General features: G+C 38.5%; 2 protein-coding genes across 5 annotated transcripts in view; both read left to right on the top strand.

Moving 5' to 3' along the window:
* The window catches only part of LOC121373622 (zinc finger protein 729-like), a 29,291-nt gene extending 19,127 nt beyond the window's left edge, over positions 1-10,164 (top strand). For 3 of the 4 annotated variants that reach the window (XM_041500325.1, XM_041500323.1, XM_041500324.1), the window contains exon 3: positions 8,333-8,719. Coding sequence is in view for 1 of the 4 variants with exons in the window: in XM_041500322.1 (XP_041356256.1) it covers positions 8,555-9,973 (1,419 nt within the window). In the remaining 3 variants the exon portion in view is untranslated. Of the gene's footprint in view, positions 1-8,332 lie in introns of all 4 variants that reach the window. The other variant, XM_041500322.1, reaches the window with a different exon arrangement.
* Positions 10,165-18,197: 8,033 nt separating this feature from the next.
* The window catches only part of LOC121373628, an 18,240-nt gene continuing 10,026 nt past the window's right edge, over positions 18,198-26,411 (top strand). Inside the window, exon 1 of the mRNA XM_041500331.1 lies at positions 18,198-18,461. Coding sequence (XP_041356265.1) covers positions 18,264-18,461 — 198 coding nt within the window. The 5' untranslated portion in view covers positions 18,198-18,263. The remainder of the gene's footprint in view (positions 18,462-26,411) is intronic.

Raw genomic sequence — 26,411 nt, 5'->3', positions numbered from 1 at the left:
TGATGTCACTGTCAGGAAGCGATTTCGTAGATGCAAGGTACGCAAGTACCGGTCATCACGGGGCGAAGTCACCCTGGGTCTGCGTGTTCTTGGCCTGTCTGATGTCTGCCCTGTTTGCCTGTAGCGTTGCATCAAGTTTGTAACAGTAACACGGGAACAACCGAAGGTTCTGGCGATGTGGGCATGAGTGGCTCCCATCTGTATCATACCCAGGGCTCTCTTGCGTTGTTCTGGTGTCAGTCGTGGCATTCCTATGGTGTTTTTTTATCTGTGTGGATGTCTGACATGCCGTCTAAACCGTTTTTATACCCTTATTGCACGTGCAATATATTGCTGCTGTTCATAGTGCACAAGTTTTTCACTTTTCTGTGTTCCACCCAAAACGTGCAGTGGGCGGGTATAATTTTCTGCATACATTATTGTTGTGTTTGGGCTATGTGTTTTGGATTGAGTTACTTTTTAAAAACAATAATTTTTTTCTTAAATTCCAAATTGAAAATGGTAAAGTTTCTTTTGGCCTTCAGTATATATTTATTACATACCCATTAAATCTTACTATGTAAAACAGTCCTGAATACCAAAATTAAATACACTTTTCTGTATTCAACTCAACTGCTGGAACTATGCCATATTCAATGCTACTATTTATAGCACATGGTTACCGGGAATGCCCTTAGCGATATGTAAACAAAGTTGGTGCTTGGTTTGAATTGCTTATTAAAGCAGTTAACTGTTATGCATGTTTAAAATGCTATTTTATGGAACATTTGAACTCAAAACGGACGAAAACGGCGACGATTATTTACAATTTAATGAGCGCGATACCAAAACAAAAGACGGGAACACTACTCACCAATGAGCTTTTAATGCACGATTAAGGTCAACGACAGTCACTTTTCGCACCCTTGTTTTGGCTTCGTACACAATAAATATAGAATACTATACGAGTTTTTGCTAGATATCATTTTTACGAAATGAGTGAACTTCCCAAAGGTATCTGACCGAACGAAAGTGAGGTCAGATACGTTTGGGAAGTTCACTCGTTTCGTAAAAATGATATCTAGCGAAAAACAAGTGTGGTATTTTATTTATTACCCTCCTTTCAATCACGCAAATTATTAAAAATCAATCAATTTTGCCTTTCAAGACCGAATGTCGATTTGCATAACTAGCCGGTGCACGACTACGTGCCGCCGCATTGAGAAATAGTTTGTTGTACTTCCGCTACTTCTCAGTGACATTTTCAGGGGAGTGGTGTAGACGGACGTCCCCTTAAATTTCCATCGGGTTTCTTTTTTTTAATTTAAAGAAACTGTAAGGTACATGCATAAATATATGTTTATTTTCATATTGGGTGAAAAATGGGTAAAACTTAATGCATAATTCCATATTTTAACAAAACGCCCCCAAGAAACAAATGTTCCCGTTCCGCCACTGGTTATGCTAATAATGATGAATTCACAAATCACAACTGACAATAACAATTTGTTGACTAAAAATCCACAAAATAAATATGTTTAATTATTGTTCTGGTGGTGCGTACGAAATTTGTACAACACCGCTATATCTTCACCATGAGGGTAATAAATAAAACATATCCAATGGTAATTTTTGTGATATGATATATTTGACAAAAGGTACTTTTTATTTCATTCATCTTTTAAAACTTAAAATTAATATTTTGTCCAGAATTATAAAATTACCCCCCCAAAAAAAACACACAAAAAAACACAAAAAACAACAACACAAAACAAAACAACAACAACAAAAAACAACAACACCGACCTGTAAACAGCATTGTCTGCTTGTAAAAAAAATTTGACAGGGGTCAAGGTTAGTAGACTAGTTTTTATTTTAATGTGGCAGAACAGAACAGAACAGAACAGAACTTTATTACACTCAGGCCGTTCCACAACGGCGTTAGAGGAACATACATAATAAATAGTATAAACGTGACAAGATGGTTTACAGGAGGATGAAATAATAACATTTGATAATACATAATACATGCATTTACTTGTATATGATATTAATTGATAATAACTGAACAGTAGTAGTAGTAGTAGTAATAATAATGATGATAGCAGTAATGGTAGTCGTAGTATAATAATAGTAGCAGTAGTAGTAATAGTAATGGTAGTACATGGTACAGTAATAATAATAATAATAATAATAATAATTGTAATATAGCTAGGAAACAGTTTTGATTGTGACATGAGTTATTCAGTTACCAGGACGTTTAAAAACCTGGCAAATTACATTTATAAATTTTGCCATCTTCTTTAATACACTTATTTTCTTACTGCTCATTAGTTCTTTGAATTTGTAGGTGCTTGGTCTAGTATAATAATAGGGATGTAAAAATCTTACTCGGGAATTATGAAAAAATATACATACAAATAAATAATGGAATTCATCACCAATGTCACTTTCATCACATAAAGTACACAATTTGTCTTCAAATAATATGTTATTCCACCTTCCAGTTTCGACAGGTAAATAGTGATTTGACGTTCTAAATTTTATAATTAATCTCCACAAGCTTTCGGGAATTATATTTAAATATTTTTCAAAAATGAGTTCTTCTTTAAAAAGTTGATAGGTTTTGCCTCTTGATGACATAGATACGCTATTATTCCATATTTGTAAATATTGATCATTTTGCCTAATTTTAATTTGTTGTGAGAGCCAAGTTAACGATAAAAAGGTGTGTGATATCCAAACATCGCTCATTCCTCAATGCTCCAAAATATGTTTAATACTTAGTGAGCCAATTATAATTTGCCGAAGCATTGTAATAATATAGCTAATTTTTAATTTAAATGACGTCAGTATTCCAATAACATCACTTTGCATCTCCTTACACTGGGTACATGACGTTTCCTTTTTAAGAATATTGAAAAAATTCCAATGCAAAATTGCTATTGAATTTTAGGGTTTTTTTCTGTTTGTTTTTTTAACATTACTAATGCACCTGAATGTGTTTGAACAAAATTTTGTGATTAAAAAAAATGTACCTTTTATGAAATATGGATTTCAAGTGAAATTACGGTAAGATATACTATATTTATTGTGTACGAAGCCAAAACAAGGGTGAGAAAAGTGACTGTCGTTGACTTTATCAACAAGGATGTCGCATGCACCGTCTCCTCACGTAGTAAACTTGGATGAACTGACAACCGGATTATTCAGTGGAGCGATGATTTATGGAGGCACATTTAATATAAACTTCAACTTTTCAGCAACGAGTAATTCCATGAATATCAATAAAAGAAAACACACCGATGACGACAGACATTGAGTGTACAATTCTTGACATTTTTCTTCCTTGATTAAACTGGCGCTCTGAAGGTTTTGTAACTATTACAAGCAAATTAAATATTACATTATTCGTGAATTTTAGCTATTACATGTCTTTAAAAGGTATTTCAAACAATATCATTAAAATTATAGGTAACTCTATACTCATTCTTTCTTATTTCTGTTTATTGTTTAAATAGAACTATATTCCTATGTGTAATAATTGGTGGTTCATCGGTCCGCGTAGTAACACAGCTGACCTAGTTGTGTAAATTTAGAAATCCCCGTCATTATCTGGCAGTGTTACAATTTTCTAACTATTATTTAGAAACAAAATTCCAATTTAGGGTATGTAATAAATACAAAACTATACATATACGAGTATATATATAGAGAGAGAGAGGATTCGTCACGAGTATTTTTGAATATGGAAAATATCAACCGAGTCTATATGTTAATTAATCAGTATTTGTCGAGGCTCTGCCGAGACAAATACCTATTAACTAGACGAGATTGATATTTTACATATTAAAAAACACGAGTAGCGAATTCTATTTCTCCTATAATACTTCTAAAATAACATTTTAATCTTCTTTTTTTTTGTAAATCACAGTACTAAAGTCGACGTATCGATAATATGACGTCATCACGATTAGCACAGATTAGTTTGATGTCACGCATTTTAAACAAATCTTTGAAAATGTTACGCTCAGGTACACAGGTCTTGTTGGCTTGTAAGCAAATGACCCATCACCAGCAACACATTACCTAGAGACTTTGAAAATTTGCATACCATTATTAACCGGGTTAATAAAGTAAATTATCACATGGGTTTATAACATGAATATCATGGGTAAGTATATATAATATATATATATATATATATATATATATATATATATATATATATATATATATATATATATAATCTGTGTGTATATGTATGTATAAGTAAGTTAAAGAGACATACCCTAGCTAGTTTTTAACACTAACACATATTTTTGACTATTATTATAACTGTTTTTAATAACTTAAATCATACTTTACTTAGATTGTACTTTTTAGATGTACATTCGAAGTGTTTTTGGTCATCTTGGTGTTTTTAATATTACAAAATGCATTTCTCATATTTTTAAAAACTCACGTGCGTCTGAAAAGTAACAGTTGTAGAGTTATTTTTAGAAGTTAATTATTTCACCATTTCAAAGTCACAGACTCAAGTTTCACTCAATTGTAACTTTATCCAAATGTCTTACAGTTTTGTAGATTAACTAAACTTTTCATGGGTTGAAACTAGGGTATGTCCCTTGAAGTGTATGATAATGTATTATTAACTGCATTTTGGGTTTCAGTTAGATATATTATATTTCATGTTAAATGTTTTAAATGTGTTTTAATGTAATATCTATATATTTTATATGGTGATTATTGCTATTTTGTAGTCTCTCATAACTCCACATGGAGTGGCTCAGTGCTATTTTAGATGTTATGGTGTTTAGTGATGTTTTATGTTGTTACCAGGTACCTGATGAATTTGTCGATCGACGTTTGTTTAATTATTAATACATGGGATAAATGCATCACAAATAGCATAATAACATTTTAAGAGAAAAGTGAGGGAAATCTATTCGAGGACAAGGGCATTGTGGTTTTGGATAAAGAAATATCTCTGGCGCGCCTTTTGGAACCTTTTTACAACCTTGCAACAAGCTTCCAGCAAGCTTGTGATCAATTTAATTAAAATTAGCTCTACTGGTTAATTACTATTACCTTGTGGATCTAACAGCATCCCGTTGGAGCTCATGTCCAGTTGACCTTTCATTCGACCAATCCAAACCTTACTTGCAAAATCATGCCAGTGATTTGAAAAGAATTTGAAAACATTCGGGATTATGCCGATAGTATATGAAATGATTCAGGTGAATTACGAAGTATGCCGGAAACTAATTTCAATATAAAATTTTACATAAAACGTGATGGTATAGCCATAAAATCTGTTTATATTAGTATACAATTCAGACTTTATTACTGCACTTTTCCCCCTGTTTTTTTAATATTGAAATATACCAACAAGTTCGCCTATTGCATAAATAATCTCGCCCGATATTTTTAGAATTTGTATGCTCCCGAATAACGATATAAAAGGGAGTCCACGCAATGCTGTTAGATCTACTGGTAGACCAGTAGAGCTCATTTTAATCAGATTGACTTGTGATGAGCTGCCGGCAAGCTTGCGACAAGCTTCCCGCACGCTTGTGAAAAACTTCTCGCAAGCTTACGACGAGCAACCTGCACGCTTGCGACATGCTTCCTGCAAGCTTGCGACAAGCTTCCCACATGCTTGTGACGAGCTACCTGCATGCTTGCGACGAGCTACCTGCAAGCTTGCGCCATCAGCGGCGGCCATCATCAGCGGCGGCCATCTTGCATCTTGTCTAATTCTAAAAACCCAACAAATACATGTACAACATGTAGGTGCTACATGTAGTCAGATACCTACACAATTAGATTTCCTGTATATGATAGACATGTTCCATGTATGTGGGGTAGTCTTGACTAAAATAATATGCTGATATGCTAAAAAGCTCCTGATCCTATATTCTTCTTCTTCTTGTTTTAGGTTAAATTCCTCCACTGTCTGGAGATCGATCCACACAGTGGTGTAAATTTAAGTCATTTGTTTGTTTCTTCTTGTTTTCTTTTTTCTCCCGTTCTACCAAGCAGGATTCAACCACACTTGGTCCAAATTATCCTCTTATAGACCTGACCAAGTGTTGTTATTTTTCAGGCCGTAAAAATTCCAAGATGGCCGCCCTGACCTCTGAATAACTGAGATATCTTTTTACTTTTTCTCAAGTTCCACCAATCATATTTCAACCATTATGTATTCCTAATGATCCTCTCATGGCCCTGACCAAGTTTGTTATTTTCCCGGCAGATTTAAAACCCAAGATGGCCACCCTGGCCTCTGATTGACAGTCTTTTTTTTTTTTTTTTGCTTCTTCTCAAGGTCCACCAGGCAGCTTTCAATCAAACTTAGTCCAAATGATTCTCTCATGATTTACTAAGTGTTGCTATTTTGGGGGGCTGATTCAGAATCCAAGATGGCCACCCTGGCCTGTGATTAACTTAGACCTTTTAGTTCTTAAGTTCTACCAGCCAGGTTTCAATGAAATTCGGTCCAAGTAATCCTCTCATGACACTTACCAAGATATGTTATTTTTGGGGCAGTTTCGAAATCCAAGATGGCCACCCTGGCCTGTGATTAACTTAGACCTTTTAGTTCTTAAGTTCTACCAGCCAGGTTTCAATGAAATTCGGTCCAAGTAATCCTCTCATGACACTTACCAAGATATGTTATTTTTGGGGCAGTTTCAAAATCCAAGATGGCTGATCTGGCCTTTGATTGAATGAGTTGTTTTTGACTTCGCGTGGTCCACGTACAAGCAGATTTCAACCAAATCTATTCCAAATTATCCTCTCATGACCCTGACCAAGTGTTGCTATTTTTGGGGGCTGATTCAAAATCCAAGATGGCCACCCTGGCCTCTGATTGGCTCAGAGATTTTCAGCATCTTCTCAAATTCCACCAGGATAATTTCAACTGAACATGACCCAAATCATATCCTCACATGGCCATGCATATGTTGTTATCTTTGGAGCCATTTAAAAAATGCAATGATTACAGGATGATCCTGTATTAACCATATTACATTATCATACGTATGTATTAATATTAATTTTGTTTTAATTCTTATTGTAAATATTAACTAAATTTGTTACATGTATGTTTAGTTCTTTAACCACTGTTCCCATTGAATTTGATTAATCATGTGAGAAGTTATGAATTTACAAAAAATAACCATGGTCTGCGATAGATCTAAATGTCAGAAATCTCGAAATTTCCGCCTGTTCTAGGTCAGAAGTAAAATTATGAGTGGTTTGTATTACGCGCCTAACTTTTTAGTATTACTTTGTGACTATCGTAAGTTTAGTAGGCCGTTCCTACTGCTTCGAGTTAACAGCCCCAGGGTCCTGGTTCTCACTAATTTGGGTACAGTAGGCGTTTTGTCTTTTTCCGAGCACACCAATGTTTTTTTTAGTGCAGTTATGTTACTAATAACTTGCAAAGAGTTGTACTTATTCAGAAATGCATTTCAAGTTGTTTTAATCTACATCGTAACATTCCATTCATTTGGGAGTGGACAATTGTTGTTTTAATCTACAGCATAACATTCCATTGATTTGGGAGTGGACGATTGTTGTTTTAATCTACAGCGTAACATTCCATTCGTTTGTGAGTGGACAGTTGTTTTAATCTACAGCGTAACATTCCATTGATTACGGAGTGGACAATTGTTGTTTTAATCTACAGTGTAACATTCCAGTGATTTGGGAGTGGACAATTGTTGTTTTAATCTACAGCGTAACATTCCCTTGATCTGGGAGTGGACGATTGTTGTTTTAATCTACAGCGTAACATTCCATTGATTCGGAGTGGACGATTGTTGTTTTAATCTACAGTGTAACATTCCATTGATCTGGGAGTGGACGATTGTTGTTTTAATCTACAGCGTAACATTCCAGTGATTTGGGAGTGGACGATTGTTGTTTTAATCTACAGCGTAACATTCCATTGATTTGGGAGTGGACGATTGTTTTAATCTACAGCGTAACATTCCATTGATTTGGGAGTGGACGATTTTAAGGTCAGCGTGTTTGTATTTAATTTGGACTTATTTATTTTGGACATAATTATTTTGAGCACACCGTTTATCGCCGCTACTTTAGTACAATTTAAAGCCCTGCCAGCGCCAGTGTGCACCTGTCAGACTGAAAGTGTTTGACCTCAAATATGTGTGACCCAGGCCAGTGTGTTGACATCAAATATGTGTGACCCAGACCAATGTATTGACATCAAATATGTGTGACCCAGGCCAGTGTGTTGACCTCAAATCTGTCACCCTGGCCAGTTTGTACAGATCTGTCTTAGCTTCTGTTTTATTGATTCCTTCTTTTTTTTCTATTTCAGAACTAGATGTATCTCAACTACAGTTTTGGAGGTACGTCAGTTATTACTTTCTGATTTGAACGAAGCTCTCCAAAGAAAACCATACATTCTGATGTTTACTGGGCCCAAAGTGGAGATGTGCATGCGAAATGTCAACTGAAGATCTGAAAATCAACGTCGTGCAATGAAAAATGTGAATTCTGCTCAAAGTGATATATACACAAGTCTCGTCTAGAAATACACATGCGTTTCCACATGGGTGAAAAACCTTTCAGGTGTGGAATGTGTTTAACTGTTTTTTCATCCAAGAGTAGCATAAAAACACACATGAAGATCCATACTGAAGGAAACCAGTTCAAATGTGTGGTGTGTTCTGAAGATTTTTGTTCGAGCTATTACTTAAAACAACATATGTTGATTCATACTGGCAAGAAACCTGTCAAATGTGAATTGTGCACAAAATTGTTTACCAAAAGGTCCACATTGAAAGAATATGTGGTGTCTCATAATGGTAAGAAACTTTCCATATGTGAAGTGTGCACAAATTATTTTTCACAGAATTCTGGCTTAAAAACACAAATATTGATTCATACTGGTGAGAAATTGTTCAAATGTGAAGTGTGCACAAAATTGTATACAGACAGTTACAGCTTGGAAAGACATATGTTGATTCACAATAGAAAGGAACCCCTCAGATGTGAAATCTGCACAAAATGTTTTCTGTATAGTTCCGACTTGAGAAGACATATCTTGATTCATACTGGTGAGAAATTGTTCAAATGTGAAATCTGCACAAAATGTTTTACATATAGTTCCCGCTTGAGAACACATATGTTGATTCATACTGGTGAGAAACCTTACAAATGTGAAATCTGCAGAAAATGTTTTACATATAGTTCTGGCTTGAAAGCTCATATGTTGATTCATACTGGACAGAAATCTTACCAGTGCACGATATGTACCAAATGTTTTTCACAGAGTCCTGGGTTGACAAAACATATGTCGATTCATACTGATGAGAAATTGTTCAAATGTGAAGTGTGCACAAAATTGTTTACAGACAGTTGCAAGTTGAAAAAACATATATTGATTCATAATAGAAAGGAACCCTTCAAATGTGAAATCTGCACAAAATGTTTTACATATAGTTCCAGCTTGAAAGCTCATATGACGATTCATACTGGACAGAAATCTTACCAGTGCATGATATGTACCAAATGTTTTTCATGGAGTTCCGGGTTAAGAAAACATATGTTGATTCATACTGGACAGAAACCGTACAAATGTGAAATCTGCACAAAATGTTTTACACATAGTACCGGCTTGAAAACTCATATGTTGATTCATACTGAACAGAAGAAGCCTTACAAATGTGAAATCTGCACAAAATGTTTTCCACAGAATTCCGGGTTAAAAAAACATATGTTGATTCATACTGGTGAGAAACCTTACAAATGTGAAATCTGCACAAAATGTTTTCCATGGAGTTCCAGCTTAACATATCATATGTTGACTCATACTGGACATAAATCTTACAAATGTGAGACATGTACAAAATGTTTTACACAGAGTTGCGCCTTGAAGCGGCATATGTTGATTCATTCAAGAGGCAAACCATTGAAAAAAATAGATTGTTTTAAACCACCAGAAACACAGAAGTAGAGACACCAAGTGAAATGTGAGATATGCCCGAAATATTTAACACACATGTCCCTCTTGAAATTACCTGTTGTAGATCATATTAGTACCAATATCTCGGCAGCCATGCCACCTATGCTCGTAGTTTTTGTGTTCCGTTTGTACCAACTTAGAATTATTAGTTAATGAATAGAGTTATAAAATTCACAATATCATGAGATGTTTGTTTTTTAATAAAAGAAAAGAAATATACAGACGAATCATTGAGGAGAAAAATGTGCACGCCTATTGTGATTTTGTTCACACTGTTCACTGGTAGACCATAGTGTTATCTTGGTAGGCGACCCATTACGAGTTCGGCAGTAGGGCATATTGTGTGGCTGGAATGGTTTCCAATGCTGTCCTAATCTGATAGTACCACAACTTCCTTGTTTTGTTCCAGGTCAGCGGTCTTAGAGTAACTAAAACGTTTCAGCAGCCAAAAGTGTGGAACAGCCGGAAGAGTCGAACATAATATGTAACAGATGAACGCCATGTAGGTAAAAACACAAGACACATCAGAGTAACAGTCTCATCAAAGAGTAATTATTGGAGGTTGTGAAAGAAAGGCAGGATCTCAGTCCTGTTTGTCTTTTCCAAAGATAGCAGATGTTGTCTCACATTATTGGAGGTTGTGAAAGAAAGGCAGGATCAGAGATCTGTCTTTATCCAAGACCATAAGGCCTGTGCCCTCGAATACATTCCCCTCACGTTTTTCTTTAAATGTGATAATGCTATTTGTGATCCATTTGTCCCATATATGTATGGAAGAAAGGTTGGTCGGCAAACTCTATCAGGCATTTTGGTAAGGACATCAATCCAGGGCACTGGGCAGACATTTTACATGATCAAACCAACAAACATTCACCAACAAGATTCCTATCGTTAAAAGTCCACGAGGTCAAGTTAATAATCATTATATGTGGTGCAGCAGTAATTCTTCAAGAAACCAGTTGCTCAGTGTCTTCATGGTAGTCTATGATGGTAATCTTGGTGGTGAAGGATACGAATAGTTCATAAAGAAGGTGTTCTAAACTGGAACTTTTTTTTCATATGGAGCCGGGTCATATTCATCTGGAAAAGTAATATTAAAAAAAAAAATCCTATGAGAGTCGGGTGTGTGTGTGTGTGTGTGTGTGTGTGTGTGTGTGTGTGTGTGTGTGTGTGTGTGTGTGTGTGTGTGTGTGTGTGTGTGTGTGTGGAGGCGCCAAAGGTTAAGAATAAACAGTAGCGGCGTTCTGCAGAAATCCTTTGAATTTATATTAAATGTTGCACCTTTCTAGTTTCTGACCACCATGTGCCATACCGTGGGTATTTTCATTGTGATACTCTGGGAACTTTGTCCTCTTGTGAATATTTTTCAATTTTTAACATCCTCTTTAGAAAGGTTTGTTTTGTTTAATGACACCACTAGAACATTTTGATTAATCAATCGTCGGCTATTGGATGTCCATCATTTGGAAACCCGCTACATTTTTCCATTAGTAGCAACTCAATTCAATTCAATATTTTATTAACGTCTCACCTATAAAAATATATAATACATGTAATACATAACATAGTGTTATGAGGGATGAGATAGAATCAAGATATTAAAAATAGCTAGTAAGCAATAAAATACTACTTTTAAAATAAATTAACTTATTTTTTTTCTAAAATCATTGCATAAGTTTTCGCACAAGTTTTCATTATACACGTGTATCTCTGTTGAAAAATAAAAATATCATTTTATCACATGAATTAAAATCAGAGAGAGAGAGAGAGGGAGGGAGAGAGGGAGAGAGAGAGAGAGAGAGAGGGAGGGAGGGAGAGGGGGGGGGGGAGGGGAGGGGGAGAGAGGGAGAGAGAGACACGAACACAGACAACCTTATTTAAATGTAAACATAAAATCATTAAATACAGTGAATTTATGCCAGGTTTTCTTTTTGTCCAGTTATGTAAAATGTAGGGTGTTTGGAAGAAAAATAAATTGTAACATACCAAGTTGGTGCAAGTACTAAAATAATGTATTGGACTTCTGTACATGTATATTCATATATTTTTGAATATATTTTTTTATATGTAATTGATATGCTACCTGGGATTAAAGTTATTTCTTTGGGCATTTGCTTGATATTAATTTCTTATTGGTCGCCTAGTAAAAACAGGTAAATTGCAACCCTTGAGAACAGATGTATTCATCTTTAACATTTGTTTTACATTAAATGATATAAAGTTCTGTACAAAAACAGGTAAATAATACACCACACGAGGTTAAAGATATTCTACTGTGTCTATTGCAACTATTTATACCGGGTTCTCATAAAATATCACTAAGCTACTTTGTTTAAAGAAGGTTCATCTTTCTGTAAGAAGTATTTAGTTCTAAACCAATTGAATTGGTGTGTGTATCTAAAACATATGTTGTATGTCGACTTCTTAACGGAAACCTCCCGAGAGTATTTAACAACGTCAATACACTGTCAGTGAATACCGCCTGTAAAATTCATCTTGATACTGTGTTCTTTTCGGAGCCACTGACCAGGTATATTGGACAGCAGTGGCGGATACAGAAAATCCATTGCGGTTGGGGGGGGGGGGGGGGGGGGGGTGTGTCGGGGGCAGTGACATGAGGTGAAATGCCAAGGAAACTCGGTTTGGTCGGGGATCGTACAAAATATGAAAATTAATATATAATAAAATTATAATGTTCGCAAAATTTAGTGGGGGGGCGGGGCCCTGTCCCCCTAGATCCGCCTCTGGACAGGGTTTGTATCGAACAGAATGTCTGTTCAGTCACATGTTCAGGTATATTTGACAGAGTTTGTGTTCAGAGACACAGGTCCAGGTATATAAGACAGAGTTTATATTGGACAGTTTATGTTCAGAGACACAGGTCCAGATATATAATACAGTGTTTGTGTTCAGAGAGACAGGTCCAGGTATATAAGATAGAGTTTATATTGGACAGAGTTCGTGTTCAGAGACACGGTTCCAGATATATAATATAGAGTTTATATTGGACAGTTTCTGTTCAGGGACAAAGGTCCAGGTGTATAAGACAGTTTATATTGGACAGAGTTTGTGTTCAGAGACACAGGTCCAGATATATTAGACAGTTTATATTCGACAGAGTTTCTGTTCAGAGACACAGGTCGAGATATATATGACAGTTTATATTGGACAGAGTTTGTGTTCAGAGACACAGGTCGAGATATATAAGACAGAGTTGGTTTTGGATGCATGGGGATGGGGCATGGAGGATTATGGGCGTCAGTTTGTGTTCATAGACACAGGTCCAGATATATAAGACAGAGTTGGTTTTGGATGCATGGGGATGGGGCATGGAGGATTATGGGCGTCAGTTTGTGTTCAGAGACACAGGTCCAGCTATATAAGACAGAGTTGGTTTTGGATGCATGGGGATGGGGCATGGAGGATTGTGGGCGTCAGTTTGTGTTCAGAGACACAGGTCCAGATATATAAGACGGACCTGGTTTTGTATCCATGGTGATGAGGCATGGAGGATTATGGGCGTCAGTTTGTGTTTAGAGACACAGGTCCAGATATATAAGACAGACTTGGTTTTGTATCCATGGGGATGGGGCATGGAGGATTATGGGCGTCAGTTTGTGTTTAGAGACACGGGTCCAGATATATAAGACAGAGTTGGTTTTGTATACATGGTGATGGGGCATGGATGATTATGGGCGTCAGTTTGTGTTCAGAGACACAGGTCCAGATATATAAGACAGACTTGGTTTTGTATCCATGGTGATGGGACATGGAGGATTATGGGCGTCAGTTTGTGTTCAGAGACACAGGTCCAGATATATAAGACAGAGTTGGTTTTGTATCCATGGTGATGGGGCATGGAGGATTATGGGCGTCAGTTTGTGTTTAGAGAGACAGGTCCAGATATATAAGACAGACTTGGTTTTGTATCCATGGTGATGGGGCATGGAGGGTTATGGGCGTCAGTTTGTGTTCAGAGACACAGGTCCAGATATATAAGACAGACTTGGTTTTGTATCCATGGGGATGGGGCATAAAGGATTATGGGCGTCAGTGTGTGTTCAGAGACACAGGTCCAGATATATAAGACAGAGTTGGTTTTGTATCCATGGTGACGGGGCATGGAGGATTATGGGCGTCAGTTTGTGTTCAGAGACACAGGTCCAGATATATAAGACAGAGTTGGTTTTGTATCCATGGTGACGGGGCATGGAGGATTATGGGCGTCAGTTTGTGTTCAGAGACACAGGTCCAGATATATAAGACAGGGTTGGTTTTGTATCCATGGTGACGGGGCATGGAGGATTATGGGCGTCAGTTTGTGTTCAGAGACACGGGTCCAGATATATAAGACAGAGTTGGTTTTGTATCCATGGTGACGGGGCATGGGGGATTATGGGCGTCAGTTTGCTAGGGCGGGACGTAGCCCAGTGGTAAAGCGCTCGCTTGATGCACGGTCAGTTTATAAGGGATCTCCGTCGATGGCCCGATTGGGCTATTTCTCGTTCCAGCCAGTGCTCCACATCTGGTGTAACAAAGGCCGTGGTATGTACTATCCTGTCTGTGGGGTGGTGTATATAGTAGATCCCCTGCTGATAATCCAAAAGAGTAGCCCATGAAGTGGCGACAGTTGGTTTCCTCTCTCTCTCTCTCTCTCTCTCTCTCTCTCTCTCTCTCTCTCTCTCTCTCTCTCTCTCTCTCTCTCTCTCTAAATACAGTGAATTTATGCCAGGTTTTCTTTTCGTCCAGTTATGTAAAATGTAGGGTGTTTGGAAAAAAAAAAAAAAAAATTGCAATGTACCAAGTTGGTGCAAGTATTAAAATAGTGTATTGGACTTCTGTACACGTATATTCATATTATATTTTTGAATATATTTTTTATATGTAATTGATATGCTACCTGGGATTAAAGTTATTTCTTTGGACATTTGCTTGATATTAATTTCTTATTGGTCGCCTAGTAAAAACAGGTAAATTGCAACCCTTGACAACAGCGTCGTTAAATAAAACAGTTCCTTCCTTCCTTCCCTTGAGAGCAGATGTATTCATCTTTAAGATTTGTTTTACATTAAATGGTATAAATAATACACCACACGAGATTAGAGATATTCTACTGTCTATAGCAACTATTTATACCGGCATCTCATAAAATATAACTAAGCTACTTTGTTTAAAGAAGGTTCATCTTTCTGTAAGAAGTATTTAGTTCTAAACCAAATGAATTGGTGTGCGTATCTAAAACATATGTTGTATGTCGACTTCTTAAAGGAAACCTCCCGAGAGTTTTTAGCAACGTCAATACACTGTCGGTGAATACCGCCTGTAAAATTCATAGTCATACTGTGTTCTGTTCAGAGACACTGACCAGGCATATTGGACAGCAGTGGCGGATACAGAAAATCCATGGGGGGGGGGGGGGGTAGTGACATGAAGTGGAATGCCAAGGGACCTTTGAGGGCGGTTTGGAGAGGGATCGTAAAAAATATCAAAAATTAATATATAATAAAATTATAACTATCGCATAGGATGGTGCATATAAAAGATGCCTTGCTGATAATCCAAAAGAGTAGTCCATGAAGTGGCGACAGTGGGTTTCATATATATATATATCTGTGTGGTCATTAACTATATGTCTGACGCCATATAACCGTAAATAAAATGTTGAGTGCTTTGTTAAATAAAAACAAATCCTTCCAGTTAGCTAGGATAATTAGGTCCACCGCACATTCATTTGAACTTATTTCCGTGCCTATATCCTATTAAGATTCAAGCATGCTGTCCTGGGTACACACGTTGCCTGTCTGGGTTGTCTGTCCAGGACGGAGGGTTAGTTGTTAGTAGTTAGTGAGATAGAAGAGGGTGTAGTTGTCTTACGCCTACCCACTGAGTTGTTAAAACCTGCTCTGGGTGGGAGCCGGTACCGGGCTGCGAACCCTGTACCTACCAGCCTGAAATCTGATGGTTTAAGCACGACACCACCGAGGCTGCTGACACTGCACACGATGAATGTTGGGCCTGTTTAGTAATAGGGCTCTTACAAAGTCGGAACCCAATAGGGCGGTGCGCTGCTCCTAACCTAGTTGGTGGAACCAGGTACTATACCACGTTTGCATCATCTAAATTAAAGTGGTGCCAGCGTCTGGTAAATGACATAACGTCCTGTTTCTCGGAGTTAACGGAGAGGCGCCTCTGGACTTCAAGATCACCAAGATGCGTTATCACTCTGCCAGACTCACCAGACGCAAATTTTCTTTTCCTTCTTTCAATACACCAGCGGGTTTGTGGATCACTCTCCTAGTGATCCCAACGTTGGACTTAATCTTTAGGGGGCACCGAGACTGGAGGGCACAACGGTTGGTTGGCTGGGGGGGGGGGGGGGGGGGGGGGCTTGGGAGGGTGGGGGTATTCCACCGGAAGTAGGTTAGGTGCCGTAGGGAGGTGGTTTCGGCTGTAGGGAGAGTTAGGTTTGTCCGGGGGTAGGCCCCCGCCCCCACCCCACCCTCGGGGCCCACCCCTGTTCCGGCCACACTGAAGTTCCCAATACGATGGGTGCCCCTTATAATCCTTTTTTTCCTACTAAATACACTTCCTGTGGCTGACGCCCAACCTCCTGGAAAACTAACCTCCTTCCAAACTCCTAGGGCTAATTTATTGATTTTTTTTTTTTTTTTTTAATTTTGTATTAGACATGCCCGATCAAAAATGCGTTAAAATTAAGTTATAGTTAAATTTATTATATTTAATATATTATTTTGTTTTTGAAAAATGCGGAAACAAATTTTAATTATAAAGTCCCTATACCCATTGGTTTAATTTCAAAATTGTCCCACATAAATTCTGTCCCGGACTGGGCCATTGGCCTCCCGGGGTGGACATGTTCGAAACCTTAGTGGTATATGAACATGTTAAAAACATTACCACCACCACCATTTTGTTTTGTTTTGTTTAACGACAGCACTAGAGCACACTGATTTATTAATCATAGGCAATTGGATGTCAAACGTTTGTTAATTTTGACATATAGTTTTAGAGATGAAACCCGCTACATGTTTCCATTAGTAGCAAAGGATCTTTTATATGTCCCATCTCACCATTCGACGTCCAACAGCCGATGATTACTTAATCAATGTGCTTTAGTGGTGTCGTTAAACAAAACAAACTTTATGCCCCATCTCACGGACAAGGATAGCACATACCACGGCCTTTGATATACCAGTTGTGGCGCACTAGCTGAAACGAGAAATAGCTCAATGGATCCAACGAAGGGGATCGATCCTAGACCGACCGCGCATCATACGATCGCTTTCCCACTTGATTACACCCGGACCGGTACAATTACGGCAATTACAATCACAAATAAGAACAGTAATCAAAATAATAATTTTGCAATGCATTATTTTAAACTTACTATCATCATCGCAAACGCGTGGAAATGCAAACAAAATTTATTAAAAATACGTTTTTCATTCAGAATTATTGGGGAGGGTGCAGGGGGGGGGGGGGGGCAAGGGCGTACATAGGATTTTGAAAAGGGGGGTTCCAAAATAGATTGCAGAGATATTGGGCATATATTTCTATGTTGAGTTTTGAAAAGGGGGGGGGGGGGGTCCAAAATAGATTGCAGATATATTGGGCATATATTTCTATGTTGAGTAAATATAATAATGTCAGATATATTAAATTATAAAAAAAGCGATTTCAGGGGGGGTTCGGTCGAACCCCCCCCCCATGCACGCCCATGGGGGGGGGGGGTGAGATCACCAGTACTTCTACGCCACAGTGCCTGGAAGGAACGAGATTTTTACGAGCTCCATGGTTTCGCTTCCCGTAATCATTACTGTCAAACGTTTCCAAGGCAATGTATTGCTGTTGTGCTATTATTCTGTTTGAAAGATTGACGAGGTCGCCATGATTGGCATTTTGGTGATGGACAGCTTAAACTCTGTAGTGGGCGGAGTTTTATCCTGTTTTGTGATTTGTACAATATGTGGGCGTGGCTTCGGTAGGCGTGAAGCAGACATCTTTTCAATGGTATTGATGGTTTAGATCGTGGACATTTTCACTTTAAATAGGACATAGATCTAAACAGAGCACGTTTTCAATTTTAATAAGTCAATGTCTGAAACTCAGATTGATACTTTCACCTCAGAACACAAGAAGAGATTAAGAAGAGAGTAACCGAAGAAGACGACGTAGAAGAAGAAGAAGAAGAAGAAGAAGAAGAAGAAAATAACAACTGCAATAACTGTTCTAGCCTTGTTAAACGAAGAACGAGAGAAGAATGAACTTTGTTGTTATCATCGAGTTCTTCACCTTTTGGGTTTGCTTTTCGTTTCTGATATTCAGCTCAGAGTTCACTCAAGCCCAGAAGAAGGGTGAGATGGGTAGTCGTACAAGAAAGAAACCCGGCCTGCATGACGAGGCGAGACAAGAGTGCTCGGGGAAAGGAGTGACGGTGTCTCGAATTAGAAAACCAGAGGTTAGTTATCAGCTATATTAAAAATTACACATCACAAATCAAGCATTTCCAGTGTTATATTTCTCCTCATACGATCGACCTCTATTAAAGTCAACAATACGGAAATGTTTTATTTAACAACACACACAACCTATTTTATTTACGGTTATATGACGTCGTAGAGAGAGAGCGAGAGAGAGAGAGAGAGAGAGAGAGAGAGAGAGAGAGAGAGAGAGAGAGAGAGAGAGAGAGAGAGAGAGAGAGAGAGAGGGAGAGAGAGAGAGAGAGAGAGGGGGAGGGGGAGGGGGGGGGGGGAGGGAGGGAGAGAGAGAGAGAGAGATATGGGGTGAGGAGAGAGACAGCGACAGAGTAAGATAGATATAGGCACGAACTATATATACTATATATTGCTACGGACTGTATTTGAGGTACTACAAACTATGGCAATGGGCAGAAATGTGTTTGTCTATATATATATATTCATTCATATATCAATACATACTAGCCAGTGCCAGGTCTGCCCACTGTTTCGTGCATGTGCCAGTGCGTTAATATCTATGTATGTAACAGTTAACCTCGACATACATACAGTATATAGATATTCATACATCAATATATATATATATATATATATATATATATATATATATATATGTATCTATGTATCTATGTCTGTATGTCTGTATGTATGTATGTATGTCTGTGTGTGTGTGTGTGTGTGTGTGTGTGTGTGTGTGTATGCAATTTATTAAAAATTCGTTTTTCATTCAGAATTATTGGGGAGGGCGCTGGGGGTGAGATCACCATCACTTCTACACCACAGTGCCTGGAAGGAACGAGATTTTTACGAGCCAGTGCCAGGTCTGCCCACTGTTTTGTGCACATAAGCAGGATAGACGAAGTAAATGGTGATCTCCCCCCCCCCCCCCCATTGAGCTATTTCTCGTTCCAGCTAGTGCGCCACGACTGATATATTGACCAAAGTCATATATATTCATATAGGATGCAAGAGAATGTAAACTAAGTTACTTACATATAATTATTTTGTAACAGATTAGGAGTAGTATGGAGGTCTGTATGACACCATGACCTTGACCTTGACCATGATCACGTGACCGTGGTAGGAGACAATGGGATTGATGCAGGTGTGTGACCCTGGTAGGAGACAATGGCCTTGGTGTAGACAATGGCCTTGATGCAGGTGTGCGACTTTGGTAGGAGACAATGGGCTTGGTGCAGGTGTGCGACTTTGGTAGGAGACAATGGCCTTGGTGTAGACAATGGCCTTGATGCAGGTGTGCGACTTTGGTAGGAGACAATGGGCTTGGTGCAGACAATGGCCTTGGAAATGTATGCGATCATGGTAAGAGACAATGGCCTTGGTGCAGGTGTGCGATCATGGTGTATTCAATTCAGTTCAATTTATTGCATATTACCAAACAAACTGGTGTCAGCAAACAAATAAAAGCAAAGAAACATACAGCACCATTAACAACAACAACAATTAATACTAACACTATTAATGTACAGGCCAGGTGTAAGTCTGACGTTGGTGTTGTTTTTGGCTTCATTGCATAACGCCTATTGTGTTTGTTAGTTGTGGGTTTTTTTGTATTCACAGTTGACATGTTTTTTTTCACAGTGTTTTATTCTAGTTGACTTGACACCCAAAATAATAGCCGTTAAAAGATTTCTCATGGGGAAGGACTGTAACTGTTTGTTGACTGTTTGCTGACTGTTTGGTTTAAAGTGAGACTGTAATGTCGCCAGACAAAATGCGTGTGTGATGATTTTTATTCATTTGTATTTCTTTAACACATTGTCGACGTTTTCTTTGTTGCCATCATTCAGCCATTCATTCCTTCGTTTAATAATAGAGGAGTATAAAGGGTGCACGATCAATAGCTTTCTATTCAATATGTAATCCTTTATTGATAGCCATTTTTCAACTGTCGGACCTCATCCAAAGGCATTTTATTACGCCTCTCAGTGTTTATGAAACCAGGTGAACTGCAAAATACGCGTGCCCATCTTAAGCAGCAGAATAAATCTTTTATGGTATGCACACTGACCGTCAAAGTTTGTTTGTGTTTAGCGACATCACTAGAGGACATTGATTTATTAATCATCGGTTATTGGATGAAAAACATAATTTTGACAGTTTTAGAGAGGAAAACCGCAACATTTTTTCCATGAGTAACAAGGGATCTTTTATATACACAATCTCATACCCCTTATGGGGCCAGTATTTCATAATTAAATACCAACTGTGTGTGTGTGTGCATGTGTGTGTGTGTGTGTGTGTGTGTGTGTGTGTGTGTGTGTGTGTGAGTGTGTGAAACACCCCAGCCCATTGCTTTGAAGAAAGAACGTGTGACTGCAACTCAACGCTCAACCTAACCTATGCTCTTTTAACTGCATTTTAAACACGAGTATTTCCCTAGAGTACAAGGCTTTACAGGGCCGTTTAAATGGGTAAATTTAGACTGTTCAAACATGCTCGGTGACGTCATTGGAAAAACCCAGGACGAGTTCGGACATTGTGTCTATAAACCGTAGATTTACAACTGTTTGTCATTCGTCAGTCGACCGTTGTAGAGTGAAAGACGTGCGCTCCAGAGATGGCATCGGTATGTAAATGTTCCGCAAGACACACGATCAAATCCAAAAGAGTGGCTACCGAACCAGAAGAACATTTCATTGATCAACCGGACGCTGCTCATGAACCCGGTGAAATCGTGGATGAAGAACCCATGGATCAGATCAGACTCTGCTCCCTACGATGATGATGCCTACGACGCCAATGATGAATGGGATGACCTTTCGAGACATTACTTGTTCTGCCATAGTCCTGAAATGAGAGGATTCTACAGAGGACTCTACACATTTGGTCGGTGGCCCCTCCAGATGAGTCACATATCGAGGGAACTCGCCAATGCCGGTTTCTTCTACATGGGAGACCATGATGCCGTCGTCTGTTACTGTTGTGGACTACGTACCTACAAATGGCAGAAGATGGACGATTCAGTGATAGAACATTACAGACTGTCCCCAAGATGTCCTTACATTAACAATGTGTTCATACATTAAACACGTGTTGCATAGGTTTGATACTTTTCGTTTTGTACAATAAACTCGTGAATAACACGTTTTGTTTGTTATTAATGTAAGGGTCACCCTGTGTGTGTGTGTGTGTGTGTGTGTGTGTGTGTGTGTGTGTGTGTGTGTGTGTGTGTGTGTGTGTGTTCATGGATCTGTGGCCCTGAGGCCCTGAGTGTGGTCCTGTGACCCCGAGAGTGGCCCTGAGTCGTGCATGAGCTATGCTTTGGGATGGGGTGGGGGGGATGGATCATACATACCACACAAAATTCAAACTACATCTTTGTGCGCATGCGTGAAATTGTAAAGAGTATAAATAAATGGGCAATGGGTAACATCGTCATTTGAGGTATAACTTTCAGAGAAGTACAAGTTGTACGTTCCCGACGTGGACAAGTGGACCCGTTTCTACAAGTTGCAAGCAAAAGGCAAACTTCAGCCTCACTTCGAAATTCAACGTGGTGGAAAGAGTCCGATCATGTACAGTGTAGATCGATGCCTGGAACTCTACGACCCTACGTGGAAGAAAGAAAAGAAAGAGGACAAGTCCCCGGCACCCAAAGTCGTCATGGTCTCCCCAACGCAGCAGGTGGTAGCGCAAGCCAAGGCCAAGCAGAAACGTGAACAGAGTGGCGTGGAACAGAAACGACGAGAGCAGACTGGCATAGGTCAAAAACGGCACAAGCATTTCTGAGAATACTGTAACAGGGGTGTGACAGTTTCAATATCGTCAGTTCACGTCGAGCACTTCAACAGTCAACATCATGAATCAGTGTCACATTTGCGAAAAGTAATATGTTTGGACCCACGACCTAACTCGACACGTACGAAATAAACATGGACTCTTAGAATCTGAACATAAGCCTTCCCAGCAGCAGTAGCAATAGCAGTAGCAGCAGCAGCAACAGCAGCAACAGCTCCTAAGATTGTTACATCCGTTCACCATGATCGTGTCGGGACACACGTCATGTGGAAAAACATGTTTGTTGTACAAACTGCTAAGGGATGGTAAAATGCAATGGCAACCCCTCTATGATATGATCAAAATGGTTACTTGAGTGAAATTTGTTCAACGTATATCCGAGAATTTGGAAAAGGATTGTTATTTGGATCCCAGAATCAGAAAACTCATCGTGTTGGACGACCTGATGTCCACAGCTGGAAAAGACCCAAGGATCACCGACCTGTTCAAAAGAAGGAAGTCATCGCAGAAACCTCTCTATGATTACCATCAATCAGAACCTCTATAACAGCAAGGATCCGACACAAAGAAGAAACTGTCATTACTTGGCACTGTTCAGCAATCCCATTGACAAGCAACAAGTGATGACACTGGCACAGCAGATGTATCCTGAAAATACTCGTCATTTCATGCTTAGGTTTGAGGAAGCTACCCACAAGCCATACAGACATCTCTTGGTGGACTTGAAACCGATCACGCCCGAATATTGGCGCCTTTGACCTAATGGTTTAGAGACGGGGGCGTCCGAATGGTATGAACGCATGAACATAACGGCGAATGTCTCAGAAGAGTTTCATCCACCATCGGAGAAAGAGACCATCCATGCAAAAGGACGCATTCAAGAGAAAACTACCATAGAGCCATATTTGAAAAAAAGTCAAGAGGATGCAGTTTTGCGATACGCGTGGTCTGGTCTTTAAAGACGGGAGTGACTTCAGGGTGACCAACTTTCCGGAATTTTCCGTAACCCATATCCGGAATCCGGAATTAATGCCAATATCCGGAATTTTTTCCAAATTCGCTATCATTATTTTTTTGGGGAAGCTACCATTTCTGAATATATTTAAAATTTTCTATGTTTATTAAAGAGTTTGTCATTTTGCATTCTCCATTGCAACCTGAACTTAGTATTATCGACTGTTTTGTGCTATTACTAAAACGTTTGTCTATTGGCTGTATTTGTCATCAGCCGACCAATAAAAATGTGTTTGACAATTGAGTAAACTGAAACCATGTATGAAATTTGTCTTACTTGCTATGTAGTTTATGTATTCATTTAGATGTTTCATATATCATATAGTAATTACTACGGGGCAGACATCGGTTCTATGGCGATGCATGCAACTTCGCTACGGTGTGTAAAAACCTGAACATACAACAGAACACTTGCGATTGTACGAAAACAAAGAAACGGATCCACAATTCTCTTCATAAATTTCTTTCGTATGCTTTCACATGCAATATTTCACTAAATAATTTTTGGCTACCAGTAATCTGTGACACATTCATGACATTACTATTAATTAATTAATATACCTACCAATCTTGTTTTATTCAAGTAAGTTAAACAATAAAACATGTAAATTGTTACAAACCATTGTTAGATTTTGCTGCGAAAAATGCTACGGTACTCTAATAGTAATGTAAGCGTAACGCAGAACGATAGCCAGTCTTAATGTGGGTACCAAACGTTTCGTCCCCGATTCAATTAACCGCAAATTAGTTCGACCCCAATGATGAAATAGTGCAATGTACCTACATAAAAATAATATCGGTCCCAAGTTTGTCACTTTATTACTGGGAGTGAAACTGTTCTACACTATTTGCTAATAAAGTGGGGCTTTTAGGGGATGGGGGTGGTTGGTGATTTTGTATGTTTGGTCTGTGTGTGTGTGTGCGCACGCGTGCGTGCGCGTGCGTAAGCATGATAATGCTGTTAATTGCTGTACTAGGTATAGTAACTTTTTTTAAACTGATGAATATATTTAGCATAAAATAGGGCTATGCTTAAAAAGGAAGTAGGCCTATAAAAATTCTGCCACTTATGTGGATTGATTTATACTTTTATTATTGAATACATAACATTCCAATAAATTATTTTTAAAACAGGTCAAATACGGCGCTGTTTAAATTATTTTTTATATTTTTGAAAATGGCGTTTCCGGGTGCTTTAAACTATTGCTTTGAAAGGGGCGTTCGCGTGCTTAAAAATGAAAATACCAGAAAATTCCGGAAAAATATGTCCATTAGGTTGGTCGCACTGTGACTTGCAGCGACACGTGAAAATGCACGAGGAGGAAAATGAAGAGCCATCGTCCGATCTGGAAAATGAAGGCGTATGTCTAATGATCGAGCGTAAATTCGACATCAATCGTGACTATTTCAAAAGCAAGTGGAAACGCTACGGAGAAAAAACACATGTCCCAAGATGCCATCGAAAGAAACATGAAGACTTTACAATGGAAGTTATTTAAAAACACGTACTCTCGTTTCCTGACATATATGCATTACTTTGACAAAGGTCCCAACTACGAGAAAAATTATAAAGTCTGTGAATCACGACAGAGATGTGAAACCACAGATTCATTCTAAATTAAATCATTATCGTTCATGGATCGGCGAATATTTGGACGAACTAGACGACGACGATACCGATGATGATGATACTGATGATGAGGATGAAGATGAGGAGAAATGAACAGTAATATTATTCACATGTCATCCTTAATGCCTCTCGATGTATCCCAATGTGTATCCTTTGCATGCTTAGTCATCTCTAGAGAGACCAGCGATTGTACTTTAGAAAAACAAAAACAAATGAAAAACAAAAACAAATGAAAAACCAAACCATTGCGTTTATTTTTCGTGTTTTTTACTCCATGACTAGATTTGTTATTGAATATTTCCACCCCGCTACTTTATAGTTGCAAGAGCTGTGTGTACAGGACAGCACATACCACAGCCTTTGATGTACCAGACATAATGCACCAGTTGGCTATAGCCTATTTGGCCATCGACAGGGATCGATCCTAGATCGACCACTGTATTTACCCATTTGGTAATTAAAAAGCCCTGTAAGAAGGCTAGTACTCTAGAGAAATGTTCTGTTTAAAAATGCAGTTATTTCCCTTTGGTCAACATGTACTACTTGTTAAACCCTTGGCGGCGCGTGTGTCGCCGACTTACACTAATGGATTAATCACGTGTGGCATATCGTCTCTCTCTCTCTCTCTCTCTCTCTCTCTCTCTCTCTCTCTCTCTCTCTCTCTCTCTCTCTCTCTCTCTCTCTCTCTCTCTAAACCATTGCGTTTGTTTTTTGTGTATTCTACTCAAGATTTGTGATTGAATATTTCTGTTGCTACTTTATAGTAGCAAGAGTTGTGTACAGGACAGCACATACCCCGGCCTTTGATATACCAGGCATAATACACTGGTTGTCTATAAAGGCTTGTACTTGCTACTCATGGAAAAAATGCAGAGGGTTTCCTTTCTAAAACTGTCAAAATTATGTTTTTCATCCAATAACCGATGATTAATAAATCAATGTCCTCTATTGATGTCGCTAAACACAAACAAACTTTGACGGTCAGTGTGCATACCATAAACTATTTATTCTGCTGCTTCAGACGGGCACGCGTCGGTATGTCTTTTGCAGTTCACCTGGTTTCATAAACACAGAGAGGCGTAATAAATTGCCTTTGGATAAGGTCCGACAGTCGTAAAATGGCTATTAATAAAGGTTTACAGATTGAATAGAAAACTATTGATCGTGCATCCTTTGTACTCCTCTATTATTATATGAAGGAATGAATGGCTGAATGACGGCAACAAAGAAAACTTGTGTTAAAGACAATGTGTTAAAGAAATACAAATGAATGAAAATCATCACACGCATTTTGTCTCGTGACATTAAAGTCTCACTTTAAACCAAACAGTCAGCAAACAGTCAGCAAACAGTTACAGTCCTTCCCCACGAGAAATATTTTAACGGCTATTATTTTGGGTGTCAAGTCAACTAGAATAAAACACTGTGAAAAAACATCCACGTGTATGTCCACTGTGAATACAAAAAAAACCCTACAACAATAAAACAAACACAATAGACGTTATACAATGAAGCCAAACACAAC

The sequence above is a fragment of the Gigantopelta aegis genome, chromosome 5, assembly GCF_016097555.1.
Source record: "Gigantopelta aegis isolate Gae_Host chromosome 5, Gae_host_genome, whole genome shotgun sequence".
In the NCBI taxonomy this organism is placed as follows: Eukaryota; Metazoa; Mollusca; class Gastropoda; order Neomphalida; family Peltospiridae; genus Gigantopelta; species Gigantopelta aegis.
Note: the sequence above shows the minus strand (reverse complement) of the source record. Positions and strands in the feature narration are given on the sequence as shown.